General features: G+C 38.8%; 1 protein-coding gene across 4 annotated transcripts in view; it reads right to left on the bottom strand.

Moving 5' to 3' along the window:
* Positions 1 to 20807, bottom strand: part of adamts2 (ADAM metallopeptidase with thrombospondin type 1 motif 2) — a 416207-nt gene that overhangs the window by 24967 nt on the left and 370433 nt on the right. For all 4 annotated transcript variants that reach the window (XM_062970293.1, XM_062970294.1, XM_008104855.3 and 1 more), the window contains 6 exons: positions 16951 to 17096; positions 15972 to 16147; positions 13400 to 13533; positions 11448 to 11571; positions 9635 to 9715; positions 561 to 724 (listed from right to left, as the gene is read on the bottom strand). In XM_062970293.1, the coding sequence (XP_062826363.1) occupies positions 561 to 724; positions 9635 to 9715; positions 11448 to 11571; positions 13400 to 13533; positions 15972 to 16147; positions 16951 to 17096 (825 nt within the window). The remainder of the gene's footprint in view (positions 1 to 560; positions 725 to 9634; positions 9716 to 11447; positions 11572 to 13399; positions 13534 to 15971; positions 16148 to 16950; positions 17097 to 20807) is intronic.

Here is a 20807-nt window from a genome sequence, read left to right as displayed (position 1 = left end):
CCCTGGAATCAAACCACCGACCTGTCGGTCAGCTGTTCTCCTGGCAGAAAGATTTAACCCATTGCTCCACTGGGGGCTCCTATAGATGATGAGATGCATTTAATGTTTCTGAACTCCTTTCTGGTAAGAACAAATTGAGTTACTTCTCTTCCATGTAGTCAAACTCAACAGCAACTAATTTCAGCTAATCCATAATTTTGTATTTTTAATATTTATGGCTCAGTGGTACAGCATAGTTATGACTAGTGCATTGTTGCTTTTGTCATATAGGTTACTTTTTATATATGGATTACTTATTTTAATGCTGTTTACTTGGTGTTAGTTGCTTGACACTCATTTAGACAGCTGGTGGCCATGGTGGCTAGGGGATTCTTGGTGCAGTAGTCCAAAAAATAACTTTTCCAATCTCTTACAAACAAATATGGCAACATGAAACATGAAAAATAGACAATTCATTATGCTGTTGATTATTAAAACAGATGTCTTAACAGATACAACCCACAAAAGACTTCATGCATGATTCAGAGTAACCCAGACATTTTCATCTTCCTGCAACTCACCAGAACGATGATCCCATTGCGTAAAGGGCCCATAGTTTGCACCATTTCTCTATCATCATCATTCCGATAATCCCACTCCACACCCATGTTGACAAACACTTTGGAGTCTGGCACATAGTTGTCTTCATTTAAAATAAATTTCCCTGTTTCCTTGTTTTTGATAGCTTTAAAAAAAAAGAAAAACATGAAATTCATCTTCAATTCCCCCCCCCCTTTTTTTTGTTCTATTCACTTTTCATTTTCTGGGAAGAAAAGAGGTCAAATGGTTCCTGACAGAGCATTGTCTGCTTACTTCCTTTATTTGTTTTAATTGGATTATTTACATGTTAGCCTTTCTTTAAAAACCAAACAAAACAGATTCTGTTTAAACATAAAACGGTGCCCAAAAATATAACATACAACTAAAGTCGGCCCTTTGCATCTACAGCAAACTTTGATTTTACCATATAAGGGACACCATTTTATGATGGCACTATATATAATGGGACATGATAACTATATATAATGGATTCCAAGCTGAGCAGACAATTGAATTAAAGAAAACTAAAAAAAAAAATCCTTTCTAGTTTGGACCCACTATTTTTTTGGTCCAAAAAATTCCCCAAAGTCTCCCCCAAAAGAGCCATAGCAGTGAATCTGTGCTTTTCAAAACGAATTTACTGCTTCCACCAGACCAAGGCCCCATCCACACAGCTGAATAAAATCCCCTATTTTCTGCTTTGAACTGGAATATATGGCAGTATGGACTCAGATAATCCAGTTCAAAGCAGATATTGTGGGATTTTCTGCCTTGATATTCTAGATTATATAGCTGTGTGGAAGGCCCCCAAGTCATTCAGCCCATTAACCTGTTTTCCCTGGATTACATTTCCTGTATAGCCTGTTCGTTTTCCATAGCAAACCAGTGAGTACAGAAATATACCTGCATGCAAAAAGATCATGTAATACCTTTGAGACTGAGAGAAAGAAGTTGGCACCTGAGACACAACCCACTTTCTCTTCTTCAATCTGTTTAGTTTTTGGAGAACTGCATGGTGCTGAACATAATTTTCTCTGTTTTTAATTACATCTTTAATAGGGTCACTTTTGCTATTTTTCAAGGTAGTCGCTTGCACATGATTCCCCATTCACAAATCTACTATGCCTTTTTTTACACATGAATAAACAATAGATGTGGGAAAAGGTTGGTCAGGGTTGCCTGCCTGATTCAGGTGGTGGGGCAATAAGCCACATGGACTGACCAAGGGAAGGTATTCAGGCCATCACCTTATCTGTAGATTGTGCCACCTTGGAAAGACAGGAAGGACAAGAGAGGGGGCATATTGCTGGGATGGGGAAAATGCAGGCTGAGGGTTACACATACCATTTTTGTGGTCTTCAATTTTTTTCTTTAAAGAAAATACAGTAGAGTCTCACTTATCCAACATAAACGGGCCAGGAGAACGTTGGATAAGCGAATATGTTGGATAATAAGGAGAGATTAAGAAAAAGCCGATTAAACATCAAAATAAGTTATGATTTTACAAATTAAGCACCAAAGCATCATGTTATACAACAAATTTGACTGAAAAAGTAGTTCAATATGCAGTAATGCTATGTAGTAATTACTGTATTTATGAATTTAGCACCAAAATATCACAATGTATTGAAAACATTGACTACAAAAATGCGTTGGATAATCCAGAATGTAGGATAAGTGAGACTCTACTGTAGCTGAAATGTACTCCATCCTTTCTAGATTGCACAAAAGAAAAATGCAGACATGATTTGGGCTACTGTGTACTGTTTCAGGGGAGACCTTTCTAGGAAGTGGCAAGTTAGTACAAACCATGGCCAAATCGCATTCTAAATTTTTAAAAGGGATGTTTTTCAAATGAATATTTCTTGGCTTTTCTGAGTCCAGGAATTGCTGTTTTGATGGAAATGGAGGACAATATATCTGCTATGATGCTATAAGGGCAATGGTGGTAGAAACAGATAGTTAAGGTGAATGTTTCTCTCTTTAAATTCTCTCATTTGTCTCCTCTTTACACTGTTGTTAGATGGCTTCCAGTAGATTCTGACTAATCACAATCCCAACTCTTGGCAAGACATAGTCAAATAATAAATATTATTGAGAGTTGTCCAAGGTGGTCACTGATTGAGCCCTCATGATAAAATGAGGTTTTGAACCCTGGTCTCTCATGTCCTAATCCAATACTTAAATCACTAAGGTAAAGGTAAAGGTTTCCCCTGATGTTAAGTCCAGTCATGTCTGACTCTGGGGTGTGGTGCTCATCTCCATTTCTAAGCCGAAGAGCCAGCGTTGTCTGTAGACACCTCCAAGGTCATGTGGCCGGCATGACTGCATGGAGCGCCGTTACCTTCCCGCCGGAGCGGTACCTATTGATCTACTCACATTGGCATGTTTTCAAACTGCTAGTTTGGCAGGAGCTGGAGCTAACAGCGGCCGCTCCCGCCGCTCCCGGGGCTTGAACCTGGGACCTTTCGGTCTGCAGCTCAGTGCTTTAACACACTTTGCCACTGGGGCTCCTTACTTAAACCACTATGTTATGCTAATTCACTTTTCTCTATATAACCTGATAAGATCAGGATAACTTTACACTTCTCCTTCCTTCCTCCTTTTGTTTCTCTCATAGCATCCTAAGCTTGACTCCTTTTTCTGGGATAGACTTGCTATAATAGTTTGGTTTCTTTTTAACCTAAATAAATTGCAAATAATCTTCCTTGAACATCCAAAATGTCCAACATGCAAGAACTGAATGTTCTGGGGCAGGGAAAATATTATGGGGTGGAGAGAAATGTTGGCTTTGCACTCTTGGGAGTTTTTCTTTCATCAAGCAACAGTCACAGCTGCCTCTTCTACCCCTTCACAGCCCTCTTGCTTGGAAGGTAGTCTTTCCTGCAGTCAGCTATTTTGTTTATGTTGATAAAAGACCAGTTCTGAAGCCTTGTTACCCTATTCATTGGATTTCGCATTTCAGTCCTAGAATCAGCTGGTGTTATTTGGTGGAGCTACCTTTTAATATAATTGGTGTGCATTTAAAGAGTCCACAGCAAGAATAAAGAAACATATGAAACGGATGTACTTAGCACATTGTTTGTCTGTCTTTGTGAATTTTGTTCTCATGGATCAAAACAGCAACTTGCTGACTTGCTTTTAATCAACATCAGTGTGTCTTACATGAGAACGTCCTAAAGAATCCTAATTTGGGAAATACATTTTTCTGAATTACTACATCAAGTAGCTATGGGGCATTTGGGTTAGGAGATTCTTGGAGCTGTTATCTCTATAAAAGGATCTTTCCAAAGTTTTGGTGGAGCATCACTTTTCCATTTCAAGAACATGCATTATTATAGCATTTCCCTGCCTATTGAATTATATGTCTTCTACCTCCATCCTTGTGAATCATTACCCTGGGAGCTGTGGTGGCACAATGGCTGGCTGAACTGGCTGAACCTGTCAGCCCCAGCTTCCCATGCGGGGACATGAGAGAAGCCTCCCACAGGATGGTAACACATCTGGGCATCCCCTGGGCAACCGTCTTTGTAGATACCTAATTCTCTCACACCAGAAACGACTTGCAGTATGTTCTCAATTTGCTTCTGACACGATAAAAAATTTGCAGAGGGAAACTTTCTTGCCTTGAATAGTAAGATTTGAGTGCATCTGAGGATGTGTAGTTCAAACCAGACATTAAACTACATCTTCATTAAGAAAACATTGGATTTATAGTGAATAAAAACCTTAAGCTGAATCAGTACACTACATTATTACAAAAAGTATAATTGATAGGGTGGAGTGAGGCTAGGAAAGTGAACCAGAATGATGTTGGAGAAAAGTGCGTCAATGGTTGTGGGGCTGAGCAGGCATCCCCCAATGACACCATCTGGGTCAGACCCTCCAGGAATGAGTGGAGCCACTGCAGAACAGTACCTCCAAGTCCCATTCCCACGAGGCGTCCCAGAAAGATACCGTGATCGACGGTATCGAAGGCCGCTGAGAGGTCCAGCAGAACCAGCAGGGACACACTCCCCCTGTACAGTTCCCGGCGAAGATCATTGACTAAGGCGACCAAGGCTGTCTCGGTACCATGCCCTGGCCTAAAGCCAGACTGTGCCAAATCCAGAAAATCAGTGTCAACCAAGAATCCCTGGAGCTACGAGGCAACCACATGTTCCAAGATCTTGCCCAAGTAGGGGAGATTGGAAATAGGCCAAAAGTTTCCGAATTGAGTGGGATCCAATGATGGCTTTTTCAACAGCGGCTTGATCACAGCCATTTTTAGGCTCGCTGGAAACTTGCCCTCCCAAAGGGAGGCATTCACCACCACCTTCACCCACTCGGCCAAACCCCCTCTGGCTTTTCTCACCAGCCAGGATGGGCAGGGGTCCAGGATGCATGTGGTCAGTCTCGCCTCTCCAAGGATCTTGTCCACATCCTCAAGCTCAACCAATTGAAATGAATCCAACAAAACTGGACAAGCAGGTGCACTCGTTACATCCTCAGAGACTGCCGTTCATATGGTGTCAAAGTCGGAGTGGATCAGAGCGACTTTGTCCGCAAAGAACCGAGCAAATGCTTCACAGCTGGCTGCCGGGTTATCAGGGCTCCCACCTTGACTGGTGGGAGTTAACAACCCTCTGATGACATGGAACAGTGCTGCCGGATGGTTCTGTGCGGACGCAATATTGGCCGCAAGGTGGACTCTCCTTGAGATTGCCGCAGCATATGCCCTAAGGTAGGAGCTTAGCCGTGTTCGATCTGTTTCTACTCTAGAGGAGGCAGGTGATATGAGCGCTGCAGGCATGCATGCTCTCTCTGCATGCAGCTTTCCAAGGCATTTTAAGGAGGCTTCCACTTTCCAGGGAAGGAAGTGTGATAATCTGGAGCTATCCTACCCTGGGCTTCCTTTAAAAAGTCCTCTCTTTTCTCTTGATTTGCACTGCAGGCCCTGCTTACCTTTATCCCTCTCACACCTTTCTGCCTCGAGTTTAATGCTTCCTTAAAGCTGTTTCTACAAGGAGAGGTAACTAGGTGGTAGTAGTTTTTTGAGGAGGCTTTTCTTTTTGTTTGCTTTGATTACTATTATTAATAATTATTATTATCTTTTATTTCTAAAGGAGAGGAGGAGAAAAAGAAGCTAAAAGGGTGACTCTCCAAGCCCTCAAACGCGCGCACACACACCACTCACCTGTCCCGCACATTCCCAATTCCCAGTCAGTCCCACTAAATAAAAAGAATCAGGAAAATAAAGGAAAATCAAAAAGCTTCAAGAGAGAGGCCAAGCCAGAAGCTGAGCCAAAACCCCCCCATTGAAGCCAGGACACAAATGTGATGCCGAATAGGGGAGGAGGAGCCATGATCGACTGCCACATGGTCCCGTTATGGACGGGAAAAAGTGACAGTGGGTCCTTGTTGTAGAGCTGAAGAAGCTGGTTTGAAATCACAGTGCTGGAATTGTGTATCTGAAAGGGCCACTGGTATTTTGCATAAGCAGATACACCCTACTGTTCCAGCTGGGTTGTTCCAGGTAGAGTTCTTGGCAGACCACTAACCATCACTGTCTGACATATGGAACATAGGTTGCAAATGTGTGGCCCCAAATTGTTACATTATTGTTCCAGTAGATAACAGTAAAAAGTTTTACAATCTTAAGAGAGAAGCTAGCAAGTAGGATTAATTGCCTGAGGGCATCCGAATCATCTGGCAAAGATGTTAAGTACAACCAATCTTTCCTCTGCACAGGTGATTGGATTAAATGAGGCCCCTTTGAACTCAAAGATTCTGCCATCTCATCTTCTCTCTTTTCTGTACTTCAAATGTAACAGCTTTTGCAGTCTTTACTGCTGACCTTTATACAGTTGAATTTCCTAGCAGACTCCTACATTAAAAGAATTGATGTCTCTTTCATCTCTATTTTAAATTAAAACATGACAGTTCCTTGCACGATGCTTCATTTTCCTGTTGCTCAAGCAAATGACACTCTTTTCTGTAAGTTAGATTAGTTTCTGAAATGCCGTCAGCGTCAATACATTTATCAGACTTAACAAAACTGAAGTTTTATATCTTGCCCATGCTGCTTCAGAAACAGTTTGCCTGACATAAGGAATAAGTTTGTGCAAAGAATGCAGTTAATCCCATGAGGCTACACTGAACAGGAGGGCAGGGGAAGCATTTACTGAAGCAAAACCTGGGTGATGCATAGCGGAGCCACCCGTCCATGTGATGTGAACCCATTTCTAATTAATAACAGTCTACAAGACAATGTCTGTCATCAATCCACTGGATTGTAAAAAGAGGATTTCAATTAGTGTTTAAGCTTTGCAATTGATTGAACATCCTTGTTATGGATGGCTTGAAATCTGAAACAGAGTGGAGCCAGATGCTAAAAGCTGAAAATGTATGCAAAAATACAACCAGTGAACCTGCTGAATAGGGAATTAATGTTCTGCCACAAGAAGGAAAACACTGCACGCAATCTTCACTGTTAATATGCAATGGAAATATCTATCATCCCATTAAAAAAAGTTCACATATACAATTATTCTTGAAAGTATGCCAATTCTAAAAATGCTATATAACTATGTGAAAGAACAAGTCCCCAGTTTTAGTAAAACACCCCAACTCATAATTCAGAATGAGTATCCCTTATCTTGAAATCCGAAATCTGAAGTGCTCCAATATCCAAAATTGTTCACATGAACACCTGAGATAGTGATACCTTTGCTTTGGATGGTTAATGTACGTAAACTTTGGTTCATGCACAAAATTATTTAAAATGTTGTGTATAAAATTACCTTAAGGCTATGTGTATAAGATGTATGTGAAACATAAATGGATTGTGTGTTTAGATCTGGGTCCCATCTTCAAGATATTTCATTATGTGTGTGTGTAAATATTCTGAAATCCAGAAAATTGTGAAATCCAAACATTTCTGGTCCCAAGTATTTTGGATAGGGGTTATACTGTATGATACAGAGTAGGTTATAGCTAGAATTTTCTTAATGAAAGTTGTAATAGCTTATGTACAGTATTTGGAGTATGTTGTGAAAGGAGGTATTTTTATGCCTTTTTGTGCAATGTTCCTCATCTCTGATATGTAGCAACTGTTGAAGGGGTTCAAGGGTGCAGCTCCCTCTCCCTAGCCACTTAGGAATTCATCACATGCAATAAAATGAGCATTTCTACACATTTGAGAAATAGCTACTGACATTGGGTTTCAGGTATTTCACCATTTTTAAGTGTGGCTTTTTCCTACGCTTCTTAAGTCGATTGGCAATTGACTTTTTTTTTCAATTCCCCATGTAGAGACATTGCCCAATTTACCATGTGATGGGAATTCCCCCTTGCCCACTTGTAGCCATAACAATGACATCATCATGGAGGGAGGAGCTAAGATGGGCAGTATTGATTCCTTTCTTCTGCCATTATATCTCTTTTTAAACAAAATAAATGATTTACCTTTTGAACTGAGAGCTATCGTTACTTATAAAGAGAAATTGTAATAAACAAAATAAATAAACAAATAAATAAATAAATAACTTTAATTTTAACCCACCCTCCCTCCCTGAAAGGATGCAGGGCAGCTTCCATAAACTACAATGGCAAACATTCAATGCTGTATATATTAATAAAATGAAAATATTTAAACATAAAATTAAAACAAGTTAAGCAACTTTGGCTGAAATATAGCCAAAGGCAGGGGTCCCCAAACTAAGGCCCGGGGGCCGGATGCGGCCTTTCAAGCTCATTTACCTGGCCCCCGCCCTCAGTTTTATAATATAATATTTTTATATCATTTTAAATAATATAATATATTGTATATACATATAATATTTATAATAATATTATAATGTTATACAATATAATACTAATAATAATACCATATAATAATATGTTATATATTACATATAATATTACAGTATAGTGGTATAGTTCAATATAGTAATATATAATGCTAATATTGTGCTATGCTAATAATATATTGTATGTACATACAGCTTCTGAGTCCCCTTCGGGGTGAGAAGGGCGGGATATAAATGTAGTAAATAAATGTAGTAAATGAACAAATAAATAATTTTAGACTTAGGCTCACCCAAAGTCTGAAATGACTTGAAGGCACACAACAACAACAATCCTAATTAACTTGACTATCTCATTGGCCAGAAGCAGGCCCACACTTCCCATTGAAATCCTGATAAGTTTATGTTGGTTACAATTGTTTTCATTTTTAAATATTGTATTGTTCTTTCATTGTTGTTGCTGTTTTGCACTACAAATAAGACATGTGCAGTGTGCATAGGAATTTGTTCATTTTTTTTTTCAAATGATAATTCGGCCCCTCCACAGTCTGAAGGATTGTGGACCGGCCCTCTGCTTTAAAAGTTTGAGGACCCCTGGCCAAAGGGATAGTGAGAGGAGAAATATGTCTCCCATATGATGAGAAGGCGAACTGATAATTAGAAATGAAAGTAGAAAGAAGGAAACCATGTGATGTGGGTAGAATCATCCATTTAATTTCAAAATGGGGCTTTGCGAAGCTTAAGGGAAAAACAACGATCCCAAACGCTTTATATATCCCATGGGATGAAGTCCTTACTCACTGCAGGAGAAGCTCCCTGGTGTGTTCTGGCTGCTATTGCATCTGGGGTAAAATAATGCAGTGCAATACAGCCTCATATGTTTAAATGAATCACCACGAGCCTTAGCAAGTCTTGGGACAATTCTGAGTGTTCAGAGAGAAATCTGCAGTTCCATCTTAGCACTGAGACTTGAGTGGTAGAGACCTAATTTGCCAGTAATTGATAAAGAAAAAAGCTTGTGCTGTGAAGAACAACTGGAGGAAAATATTGTCCTACTAAGCAGTTGTTGTGAAAAAGACAAATTTAATTCGGGGCATAATTGAATTGAATAGAGAAGAAATAAAAAATTAAACTGCCAATGTCATAGTGTCATTATAAAAATTTAGATCAGGCCAAAAACAGATGCCCCAAAGAATCCAAGAGCTGGAGTAATTTCTCTATGGGGATAGGTTCTAATAGATACAGAAATTCAGTAGTGTAATACTTACCAAGATTATGAACAGTGGCATCAGATTCTTGTATAAGCAAGTGCCTTGCACCAGCTGGGATTTCAAACATCTTAATGTAACCTGTAGAGCAATGATAAAATTGGTATAGGTTGTTATTATACACATAGGTAAAGAGAACATCAGTAATTCCTCTACATTTGTGGTTTTGACTTTTGCGGATTATTCATGGGTTTGATGAAAAATGTTCTCTCTAGGAATAACTAGGTCCTTCAGTGTGATGCTTCAGTCATGCTAGCGGACACAGAAATTCCTAGAGAAACATCTCCTAGGTCCTCCAATATGATTTTTCCAGCAGAGCCTAACCACAGAGTTGTGCTAGAAGACCCAGAAATTCCTAGATATGTGTTCTCTGAGATTAAAAAAAACAGGGATTTCTTTATTTGAGATTTTTCACTTTCACTGGGGTCCTGTGCCTCTAACGCCAGCAAATGTAGAGGGCTGACTGTAGATTTCTGAATGATTAACAACTCTTAAAGAAGTTGTTTGAACAGATTTTCTGTTCTTTTGTGTTACAAATAATTCTAATTGAAAGCTATTACTGGTAATTGTGTGCCATAAAGTTATTTCTGAATTATGGCGATGAATTATGGTGATCCCAAGGTGATCATATCATAAGGCTTTCTTAGCAGAATTTTCTAGTACAGGAGTTTTCCTCTAAGGTCGAAAGAGTATGACTTGCCCAAAGTTCCTTCATGGCCAAGAAGTGATTCAAATCCTGTACTCCAGAGTCGTAGTCCATGTTCAGACAGTGATACCACACTGGCTGCCGCCAAAAGGCATGATGGAAATGTTTAATTAAACAATCAAAGTATAAGAACTCTGATTAGATTTTCACTAAGGGGCTTTGAAAAAGTACAGCATCAGACTAGTAATCTACAGGACCCAGAGAATGGAAAGAGATGACACAGTTAATGAAAAAGAAGCATGATGGAGATCATGATGACTTCCAGTTCCGATATGGGCATGAGAAGAATTAATTTCAATAATTAATTTCTTTATGAAAAATCCATGAAGCATGGGAAAGAGTTTCCTAGTTTCTCTAAAGCAGCAGTTCTCAACCAGTGGGTTCCCAGGTGTTTTGGCCTACAACTCCCAAAATCTAAGCCAGTTTACCAGCTGTTAGGATTTCTGGGAGTTGAGGCCCAAACATATGAGGACCCACAGGTTGAGAACCACTGCTCTAAACTGAAAGAAGCTTTGCAATTTTATCTCAGCCTTGGTGTTGATGACAATATTTTTCTGCAATAAAGATGAGACTCTCCCGCTATTGTAAATTGCTGGAGATTTCACTAACATGGCTTCTTAAAATTAATGTATTAGCTTAAATTCACTATAATCTCCAGCAATACATATACTATTCATCATTTAATAGTCCTAAGTCATTAATATTTTCTAATTACAGTCATGAACAATGCTTCGTGGCTTAATTTCCTACTTTAGAGGAGGTAACTTGGGAATTACGTAGCCATTTTTAGTTATTTTAAATTTAATTTAACAACTAGTTTAATGAATGAGGCAACGAATCCAATTTTAATTTCCCCTTTAGCCTTTTAACAATGACTAATTTAATGCATCTTCAACAATGTAACATCAACATACTGTTGTCAATAGCTAACCAATTTCCAAGCTAGTTTTATTTCTAAATCTTTTAAAGAAAGCACTTGGGTTATCGTTCGCCAGACCATCTGATACAGCTTGCCACAAGGGCTGCCAAAACAAACATCTAAAGTTCTTTTACCACCTTTTGGCACACTTTTCTGGGAGAATGGCATGACATGCAAAATGGAATGACCTTGTTTCTTTGGTGCTCTGGAGAAGGTTCCTTTCACCACTTTGCAATGGGTGTTGTCTCCACCACACACACCACACTTGTCTTCTTGCTTTGTGGATCCTATTACCTTATCACAACCAACTTTCTGGAAACAAAGAACAAAAGGAATTAATCTTTCCCTGTGACAGTGTATATTCAGATCTGATTTTTTAAAATCAGATCAAGGTATTAAAAACAAAATATTGGGAACAGAGAAAAAATATACCTTCAGAGAATGGCAAATTGGTATCCACATGAGGTGTTAATGTTGACCTTTCCTTTAGCATAAACTGGTTTCCAACTGCTTCCTTAACTAAACCCTGATATTAATTCATTATAGCAGTGCTTCAAGAACATATTGCAGTTCAAGGTGTGAGCTTATGAAGGTATTTAATTCAATTCACACTCAACTTTGACCCATGGGCAACATTATTTTGTAAATAGCACTGAGAACGACAGCACAGTTTTCTTCCCCTGTCAGTGTGAAGAAATGATACTCTAGTGAATCCAGGTTCAAGTTATATAGCATGACAATGAGCCCCAGTGCACAGGCCCATGAAAAAGAGAGAAGTTAAAAGAAGGACGCTAGATACAGCTTAATTCAGCATAATTTACCCTCATGAAATAAAAATATGGTTGCAGTTGTGCAAGCAAAGTCACATTTAAGTCACCTGCATTATTGGGTGAGGGGAGTTGTGTGTGGGAAAATGGCCAATTAACTGCGGGCTCTTCCAGACAGGACCTGTATCCCAGGATCTGATCCCAGGTTTTCTGCTTTAAAATGGATTATATGAGTCCGCACTGCCAGATAATCTGGGATAATCAGAAAACCTGGGATCAGATCCTGGTATATAGGGCCTGTCTGGAAGGGCCCTGCGTGGCTTATTTGACTGTAAGACTTTTCCCTCCCTGCCTCCATACTGCTGTTGCATTATCAGTAGAAGGTTAAGGAAGATTGCAAAAGCTGATGTGTCAACTCTGCCTCAATCCCTGGACTGAGAATTGCTCCATGGCTCTTATGGTCCAGATCCCTCCTACTTCCTGCAATGGAACAGGAATTTCACATACCACAGTGGTTCTCACAAAACATCACTTATGTCTCATGGGAAACATCACTCAGGTCTCATGGGAAAGAGCACAAACAGCCCATACTTATGCTTCCATCACTGCCCCCCGCAGCCCCTTCCTGCCCCTGCTCTCTCTCCTGTCTCTCTTCTCCATCGTGTGGAGTCCAATTAATGAGTCTCTGGAGAGAAAAAGGGGGCTCATTCAGAGGTGTGCAGTGAGGATGAGTTGCGGCCTTATCTCTGAGGGGACTCCAGCCCTTAAAGGGCCCCCCAAATATGCTGCTGCCGCCACTACTGCCTTTTGCATTTGTTTCGCACCTTTTCCCTTCTGGGAAGAGAGAGAGGGTGGGAGGGGAAGAGGCAGGCCACTATTTCTGGTGTAGCGTGAATATGGGAGAATTGACGTCCTGAGACATGGATCATTTTATTCAAATACAGGACTATTCCTTAAAATCTCAGATACCGGGTAAGCCCGCTAGGGGTAAATTTCCTTAACTTCCTGTTGTCTCACCGTTGTTTTTAACTATGAGTCATTTGTAAGTCAGATATTTGTAACTTGTGGATTGCCTGTATAACACTCAGAGAACTGAGAAAGTTATTAGTATAGATTAAGATTTCTACCTATGCTCATGACTGGCCATTTTCTGTCTAGGTTTAACCCAACTCAATTTTAATTAGGCAAAGGTTAAGAATTTTTCAGTTATCCCTACAGTAACAGTAAACTGCATAAAAGTGTTTCTGATTTATGATGTTATTTGCATGTAGATTTATCATGGATAAAGATATGGCACTGTAATGATAAGATAACATTCATTTGTGTCAATGGCAAACACAAAAACCATAATCCCTGAAATTGCTGCCACCTACCAGGCACTCCCCTCGCACACATATACTATGAGAATCTTTATATGAACACCGAGTTCCATCATGTACAAGCCGCTTCATATACACAATATCGTTTGTTTCCTTGGACTCACAATACAGGTGGCATCTCTCTTTAGCTGCAAAAGAAAAGAATCCTGTGATTTTTTCCTTCAACTTATAGCTTTTTAAATTCATTCTGTAAATGGCAATTCCATGAAAGTCTCATGATAAACCTGATGAGACAGTGTTCTTGTTTTGCACGAGGGCAGAGAGTTCTAACTTGCCAAGGGAAGAACTGAATTTGATGTGGAAGGGTTTTCATGAAATTCTACAAAAGTGGACAAAAATCAAAAGTAGAAAGTGGTAGTGGACAGAGATGGATATTTTCCTGTTACCTTGTCAATCTATCAATTAATTAAAACATATTCTCTATTAAAGGCAACAGGTTATACAAAATATACAAATACTGTATATACTTGAAGATAAGCCGAGATTTTCAGCCCTTTTTATGAGCTGAAAAAGCCTCCCCCGGCTTATAATTGGGTCAAGGTCAAGCCAGCAGCGGAACCTGGAGGCCGTCTTGCAACATATGATATATTCATCTTACCCTCCCTTATTAGTGTTTACTTTTCCAAAGCCTCCCTCGCTCTTAACCAAGGGAATGTTTTGAAAAGGAAAATAAGTCCTTGCAAGTCAGGAAGAAGAATACATATATACCCATTAATCTTATAAAAGCATTTTCCCCTGAAATATTTGTTAATCTCTGCTACAGATATGTAGGCACTTCCCCTTGCAAGCCTTTGCAATCCTTATGTACCTAAATATTTGTATCTCTCTCTATATTAATTTTATATATGAATTTCCCCTCATATGTTTGCAAGCCTTTGCAAATTTTATATACCTGTATATCTGTATCTATGTGTATAAATTATTTTTATATATGAACTTTTGCCTCACATGTTTGCAAGTCTTTGCAAATCCTATGCAGATATAATTATTTATATATAGAGAGATATCTAACTAGATATATATGAATATAGATATATAGGGCTTAGAAATACTACAGGGGAAATGCACACACACACACACACACATAGAGATTTCTAGATAGATGCAGAAGGGAAATGCACATATATAGAGAGGATTTGCAAACATTTCAGGGGAAAACGCATATGTGAAATTAGTATATATAATTGTAGTTCTATATTTATCTCCGCATTGTTTATATAGGCATTGAATGTTGTCTATTACTATGTTGGAAGCTGACCTGAGTCTCCATGAGGAGATAAGGTGGGGTACAAATGAAGTTTTATTGTTATTATTTGTTAAGTTATTGTTATTGTTATTTGTTAATACCATATTGTTTTTGTTGACCTTACTTTTCCACTTACAGAGCTAGTTTACTGTTTTTCTTTGAAATACAGTAAATATTCAAAAATATTTAACTTGCTGGTGCCTCAATTAATGTAATTTTATTGGTATCTATTTTTATTTTGAAATTTACCAGTAGCTGCTGCCTCGGCTTATACTTGAGTCAATAAGTTTTCCCAGTTTTTTATGGTAAAATTAGGTGTCTCAGCTTATATTCAAGTTGGCTTATACTCGAGTATATATGGTAAATTCCATTTAGGTGCTTAAAATATATGAAAGAAATGAGCTGTATATCCTTCTATGAAACAGCATCTTTGCTAAAAGGAGTGTGATGTAATATAGTACCATGCTCATAGCCACAGGAGATACGTTCCTGGATTTTGCTAGGATAAATGAAACTGCAGACAATAGGGGCCAGGATGTGGTGCAGCTGGTAAAGTAACCAGCTGCAATAAATCACTATGACCAAGAGGTCATGAGTTCGAGGCCAACCCATGTTGGAGTGAGCACCCGACCATTAAAAAAAATAGCCCCTGCTCGTTGACCTAAGCAACCAAAAGATAGTTGCATCTGTCAAGTAGGAATTTAGGTACTGCTTTGTGGGGAGGCTAATTTAACTAGTTTATGACACTATAAAAATCGTCCAGCAGCCGTTTGGAATGAGGAAGTATCCATCAAGATATCACAGTGGATAATGAAGCAGCTGCTCCCCCTGTGGCTGGAATCGAGCATACCCTCAGGAGCTGGAAGCTGGAGAAGGTTAAATTGCCTCTGCGTCTCTGTCTATGTCTCTATGTTCATATGGCATTGAATGTTTGCCTTGTATGTGTACATGGTGATCCTCCCTGACTCGGGGTGAGAAGGGCGGAAAAAAAAATACTGTAAATACATAAATAAATAAATAAACAAATAAATAGCAAATCCTATTGAAATGAATGTCTTCTGGCCCAAGAATACTATAAGGTTGTGCTGGAGGACCTAAAAAAAGCCTATAGAGCACATATCTTGTTGATGTGGATATATGAAACTATGCAAATATGGGGGTCGTACTATATCTTTTCAATATTGGCAATATTCCTCCAAATACTGGAAATATTTATATTATTTTCAATATATAAATATTGGAATTATTTTTCCAAATGTGGCAGATTGGTCCTATGTTTACTATAGCAATAGTTAAATGAGGATGGAGAAATGTGCCAACCGTCATTATGCTCATATGGAAGCCAGTGGTGCTTCATATTTTGATATTCGAAATAAGGATCCCACTGCTTGCACTGCTCCTCTCTGAAATCTTCAAAATCTTTAGGACAATCTTGTGTGCTACACAGCTGGAATTCATAGCTTGGGCCAAAACATGTGCGGCCTCCATTGGCTGGGCTAGGAATAAGAAAAAGCAACAATAGTAAGCATTCAATGTTAATCTGCCTTAACATTAAAAAACTAGAAAAAAAACTGGATGCAGGATAGGTGGCATTAAGCAAGCCACAATTTATTACATCACTATCATCTACTCTGTTGCCTGCATATGCAACCATTAAGTACCAAACATGAATGTACATTGATTCTGAAATCAATGAGATTTATATACAGTGAAACCTACAAATATAGCTGAAAATCCAGCTATATATATATAAAGGTTCAGGTGAGACATCTTTTCCTCGTGATAACTCTTCCAGGAGTGAATTTCCTTTCTGAAAGGTAGATTTCTCTCATTTCCTGTTTTCTCACCCCCGTTTTTAACTATGAGCTGTTTGTAAGTCAGATGTTTGTAACTTGGGACCTGCCTGTATATGGTATGCTCATAAACAGATATTATTTTTCTGTTTTCATTCAAGCAATAACTGGGAATTCAAACATCCCTGAAAATTATAAATTTAGATTGTATTTACCTATTAATATAGACTCAGGCTATACATGTATAACAATGGTAACATGAATATGGCCATAATTCTGTCTCAGCAATAACAGGAACAGAACAATAATAGTAACCCAGCAGTAACAATGAATGGTTTGCATTATTTCAGCCATCCAAATAACACAATAAAATAATCACAATAATCTTAAGACAAAAAGGCCTTGAATATAACCAGACATTTTATATTTTTATTGTAGTTTAACAATATTTATTTCAAAAACACATAGTAGTTTTCAAGGGGAAAAATGGTGTAGCTTCAACTTACTGTGGATTATCACACTGCCGGGTCCTATACTTCACTCCCGTTCCACAGGTTCGTGAACAGGAACCAAATTTACTCCATGCCCCCCAGTTTCCATCTTGCTTCAAGATATCTGGAGTTAACCAGATACAGTGACCTTTAAAACAATGCTAAAAAAGAAAAATATATATGTGTGCATATTTTAATAATTACTTATATTGTGTAGCTTTAGCCTTAGTTTCTGGAGATAAACTGAATTGATCCATTTTTTCTTCACTGCTAGGAATGTTGCACTACTCAAAGATATTATGCGCCACTTTACATTGTCCTCCACCCCTAATCTCTGCTGTCTGATTATGTACTTTATCCGTCAGCCTTATCCTCAAAATTGATTTGCACCAGTCTGTCCACCCACACACAGGAACTGACAATTATTTCAGCTTTATAACTTCCTGTTTTTCTGTTATTGTCTATGTACTTAGTATGTACTATGTATGTACTTAGTATGTCATATTTTATATTTTAACTATGTTGATTGGGCTCGTCCCCATGTAAGCCACCCAGAGCCCCTTCGGGGAGATGGAGGTGGGGTACAAAAATAAAGTTATTATTATTATTATTATTATTATTATTATTATTATTATTATTATTATTATTATTATTATATTATTCCGAGAGGAGAATTTTGTTCAGAGTGCTCCTACCAATCTCATGAGTGAAATGCTGCTCCGCAAGTCCCCCTTCCTGCTCCAGCTTGCAGAGTAATGTTCTGGCAGGTCCCCCCAACTATCTAAATAAAAATTTCAGGATGGAACACAGGATGCTCTTCTGTTGTATCAGTCAAAATGCTCTGCTGGATCAGACAGAATGAGTCCTTCTGTACCTGGAAGGAAGATTCTCGAGATATAGCTATGGAAGAGGCGGATGTGGGCACTGCACCCCTAAATAAGAATTCTTTCCCCCAAATAAATTTGCTTTTATTCTTTTTATTTTTAGCATTACATGGAGTGCAGCCCTGTAAAACCTTTCATGCCTAGAACTTTTCTATTTGCTGTGTTTGCATTCTCCTTGATAAATGTCCCTGCCCTTTTTCTTTGGGTGAATTCTAACTGTATTTCTAAATGCTCAGCTGAAGTTTTAAATTTCTGCAGTGCTAGAAGTTTGGATACAAGAGGAAAATGGCATCAGGGAGAAGAATTCTTATTTGGTTTGACAATACTTTCATTCCCCCTCCCCCAAAGAGCTACACTCCTGGTTTGTCTCGAAATTACAGAACTTTGCTGAAGACACTGGTCTAACTACAAGATTTTCATTAACACTTAATTCCATCCACCTGTTTCAGGATTCTCATACATGCATGTAACTTATGGGAAAGGGAATTGGAGTACCTGCTCTCCCTGTCCTGTGCCTATGCCCATGTCTTGTTAAAGACACACACACACACACAATACTATGAGCTTCAGAGAAAGAGAATTAACAAAGGAATGAGTCCTACTATAATGCAATATTTTTAGTTGTACAGAGACATTACAAGTGACACAAAAACTTGGAAAGCTGGTAGAAAGGCATTGCCCAGCCTGGCCCCAGTGTTTCTGAAGTGATACAAATCAAACATCACAGTTCTGATCACAGTATTCAGCATTATGTCATTTTCTTCTACCATAGCAGAAGCTGTAACATTACCAAAATAAATGTGTTTTTATTTATTTATTTCAAGGGAGTTTCCAGTATTTTATCAACTGAAATTTAGCCCCCTTGCCCAGTCATGCCCGTTTATTTATTAATAATGCGCTTGTAATATTGTAAAAGAGAGAGAGAATTGCCTACCACAGCAAGAGAGAAAAATGTTTAGCTAATATGAGTATGTAATAAGCAGCATGGAACTATTCATATTTTTATCTTTATAGCACTACATACATTCAGAGTACGTTACAGGGAATAATTATTTTTGATACTACTGGGAGGTATGTTAAAAGATAGCTACAGCAGACAATTATTTCTATAATGAAGGTTCCAGCTACATGCTGGGCATTTTCATAATAAAAACTGTTTTTATAGAAAAATTTTCATTCCAATAATCTCTATGTAAAATAATAATAATAATAATAATGTATTCTCACAAAGACTCATACAAAGTGCAATATACTGAAAATTCATGTAGCATTCTGATTCCAGCTTTTGTACAGGAAATATGTAGACCTAAGCAGTATTTTAGATAAGGCCCCTAACAGGCAGCATCTAATAGTTCAGGCAGAATGTGTCTACCCTACCATAACCCTATCCTTGTCTCACTTCCAAATTCAACAGACTGGTTCCCAATGAATGCAATGTCAGAAAGTATCTATGTGTATTGAATCCAGGGCACACATGCTTCTCCCACATGCAAAGTGTAGGGTTATCATCATGTTGACTGTAGCTATGTGTGATGCACTGAATGCACACATTCTGTACAACACATGGATGGAACTTTCTTCGGAAGAAAGGTTTATGGAGCTTTATTCCAGCAGTGGAAATACGTTATCCTTTAAACTCCATGGTTAAATAATTTGATGACCTCAAATGACCAGGGCAGTTTGATAGTGAGACAGTGGCTAGAACACAAGGGCAAAGTTCAGCCATGATAAAATGACTGGGTTTAGCTGGCATCCTGTTAGTGAATTACAGTAGTGTAAGTAAGACCTGAACCATCCCAACTCACTTTTTTGATTACTGCAGAAGTCAGAATTCTGTTCCAATAACAAAAGAAAACCTCCCACAAACTTACTATTTAAGCAGTACAGCCCTCCCTCTCCTCTACCCCATCCAGCCATTTCCATGCTATCAAAGAGTAATGATGGTGATGGGGAGGTTGAGTAGGGCAGAGGTCCAGCTAGGCATGTTGCAAAGACATCATCTGTAGTGACTTCCAGAGGCCTCTGCAAATACATCCTGCAATGTGTCCAGTGATGCAATAAAAGCTGCTAGATACATCTCCACTTATTCCCCGTTCTCCAGAAATAGGAAAATAGGCATGGTGGGCATGGTGGTGCTGCTTACAAGGTGTTTATTTGAGAAGCAGCCTCAGGAGATGTAAAGAGACACTTCTATCTGAATCGTGTATCTTTCCCAATACTTTTAAAATGATTTTTAATGGAAGAAAGCACACTTCTTCCACACACCATAGGTTTCTCCAAATTTTCCCTACATACTCTGCTACCACACAATAGCATTTCATACTTGTGTTTGCCTGCACATATCTCACAAATACACACTACACTTTCCTTGAACATCCCCCCAAAACACACAAATTATGCAGCACATACAACACAAAAAACATTTCCACTCCCGTCCTACCTCCTGTGTCTTCGCTATTTGGCTTTTCAACTTCAGATGTGATCAGGAGAAATCAGGGAAGTTCGGTCATCTTCCCTTGGGATTTGACCACTGAAAACTCCAGCTTGCATATTTTGCAAAGCCACAGACTTCCACAGAGTGGATACCAGAAGGTTTATTGGGAGAACATGCTTCTCCTGAAATTATTCACGTCACAAGAGCAGGTAGACAACATCTCCTCCTTCAGTTCTTGCAATATAGAATACAACAATATATGGGAACACTAGATGGTGCCAGTGTAATCAATTACCTGGAGTAGATGACTTGTTGGAAAAATTCATTACTTAGGGAGTCCCTTGGTTATCTCTTTTTCCAAAATAAATCCCAGGGCTGCAAGTTCTATGTCCCTCCCACCCAGCCCTTCCCTCTGTTATCAACAGTCTTGTTCTAATCACATTCTTCCTTTCTCTATGCTATTTGTTCATGTCTCCCTTCCAACTTGCTTGGAGTCCTGCCTTTTCAAGCTGTTTCTCTACTCCGCCCTCTCTTCCACACACACTACTGACTAT

The sequence above is a fragment of the Anolis carolinensis genome, chromosome 2, assembly GCF_035594765.1.
Source record: "Anolis carolinensis isolate JA03-04 chromosome 2, rAnoCar3.1.pri, whole genome shotgun sequence".
Classification (NCBI taxonomy): Eukaryota; Metazoa; Chordata; class Lepidosauria; order Squamata; family Dactyloidae; genus Anolis; species Anolis carolinensis.
This window is presented reverse-complemented; position numbering and strand designations above follow the sequence as displayed.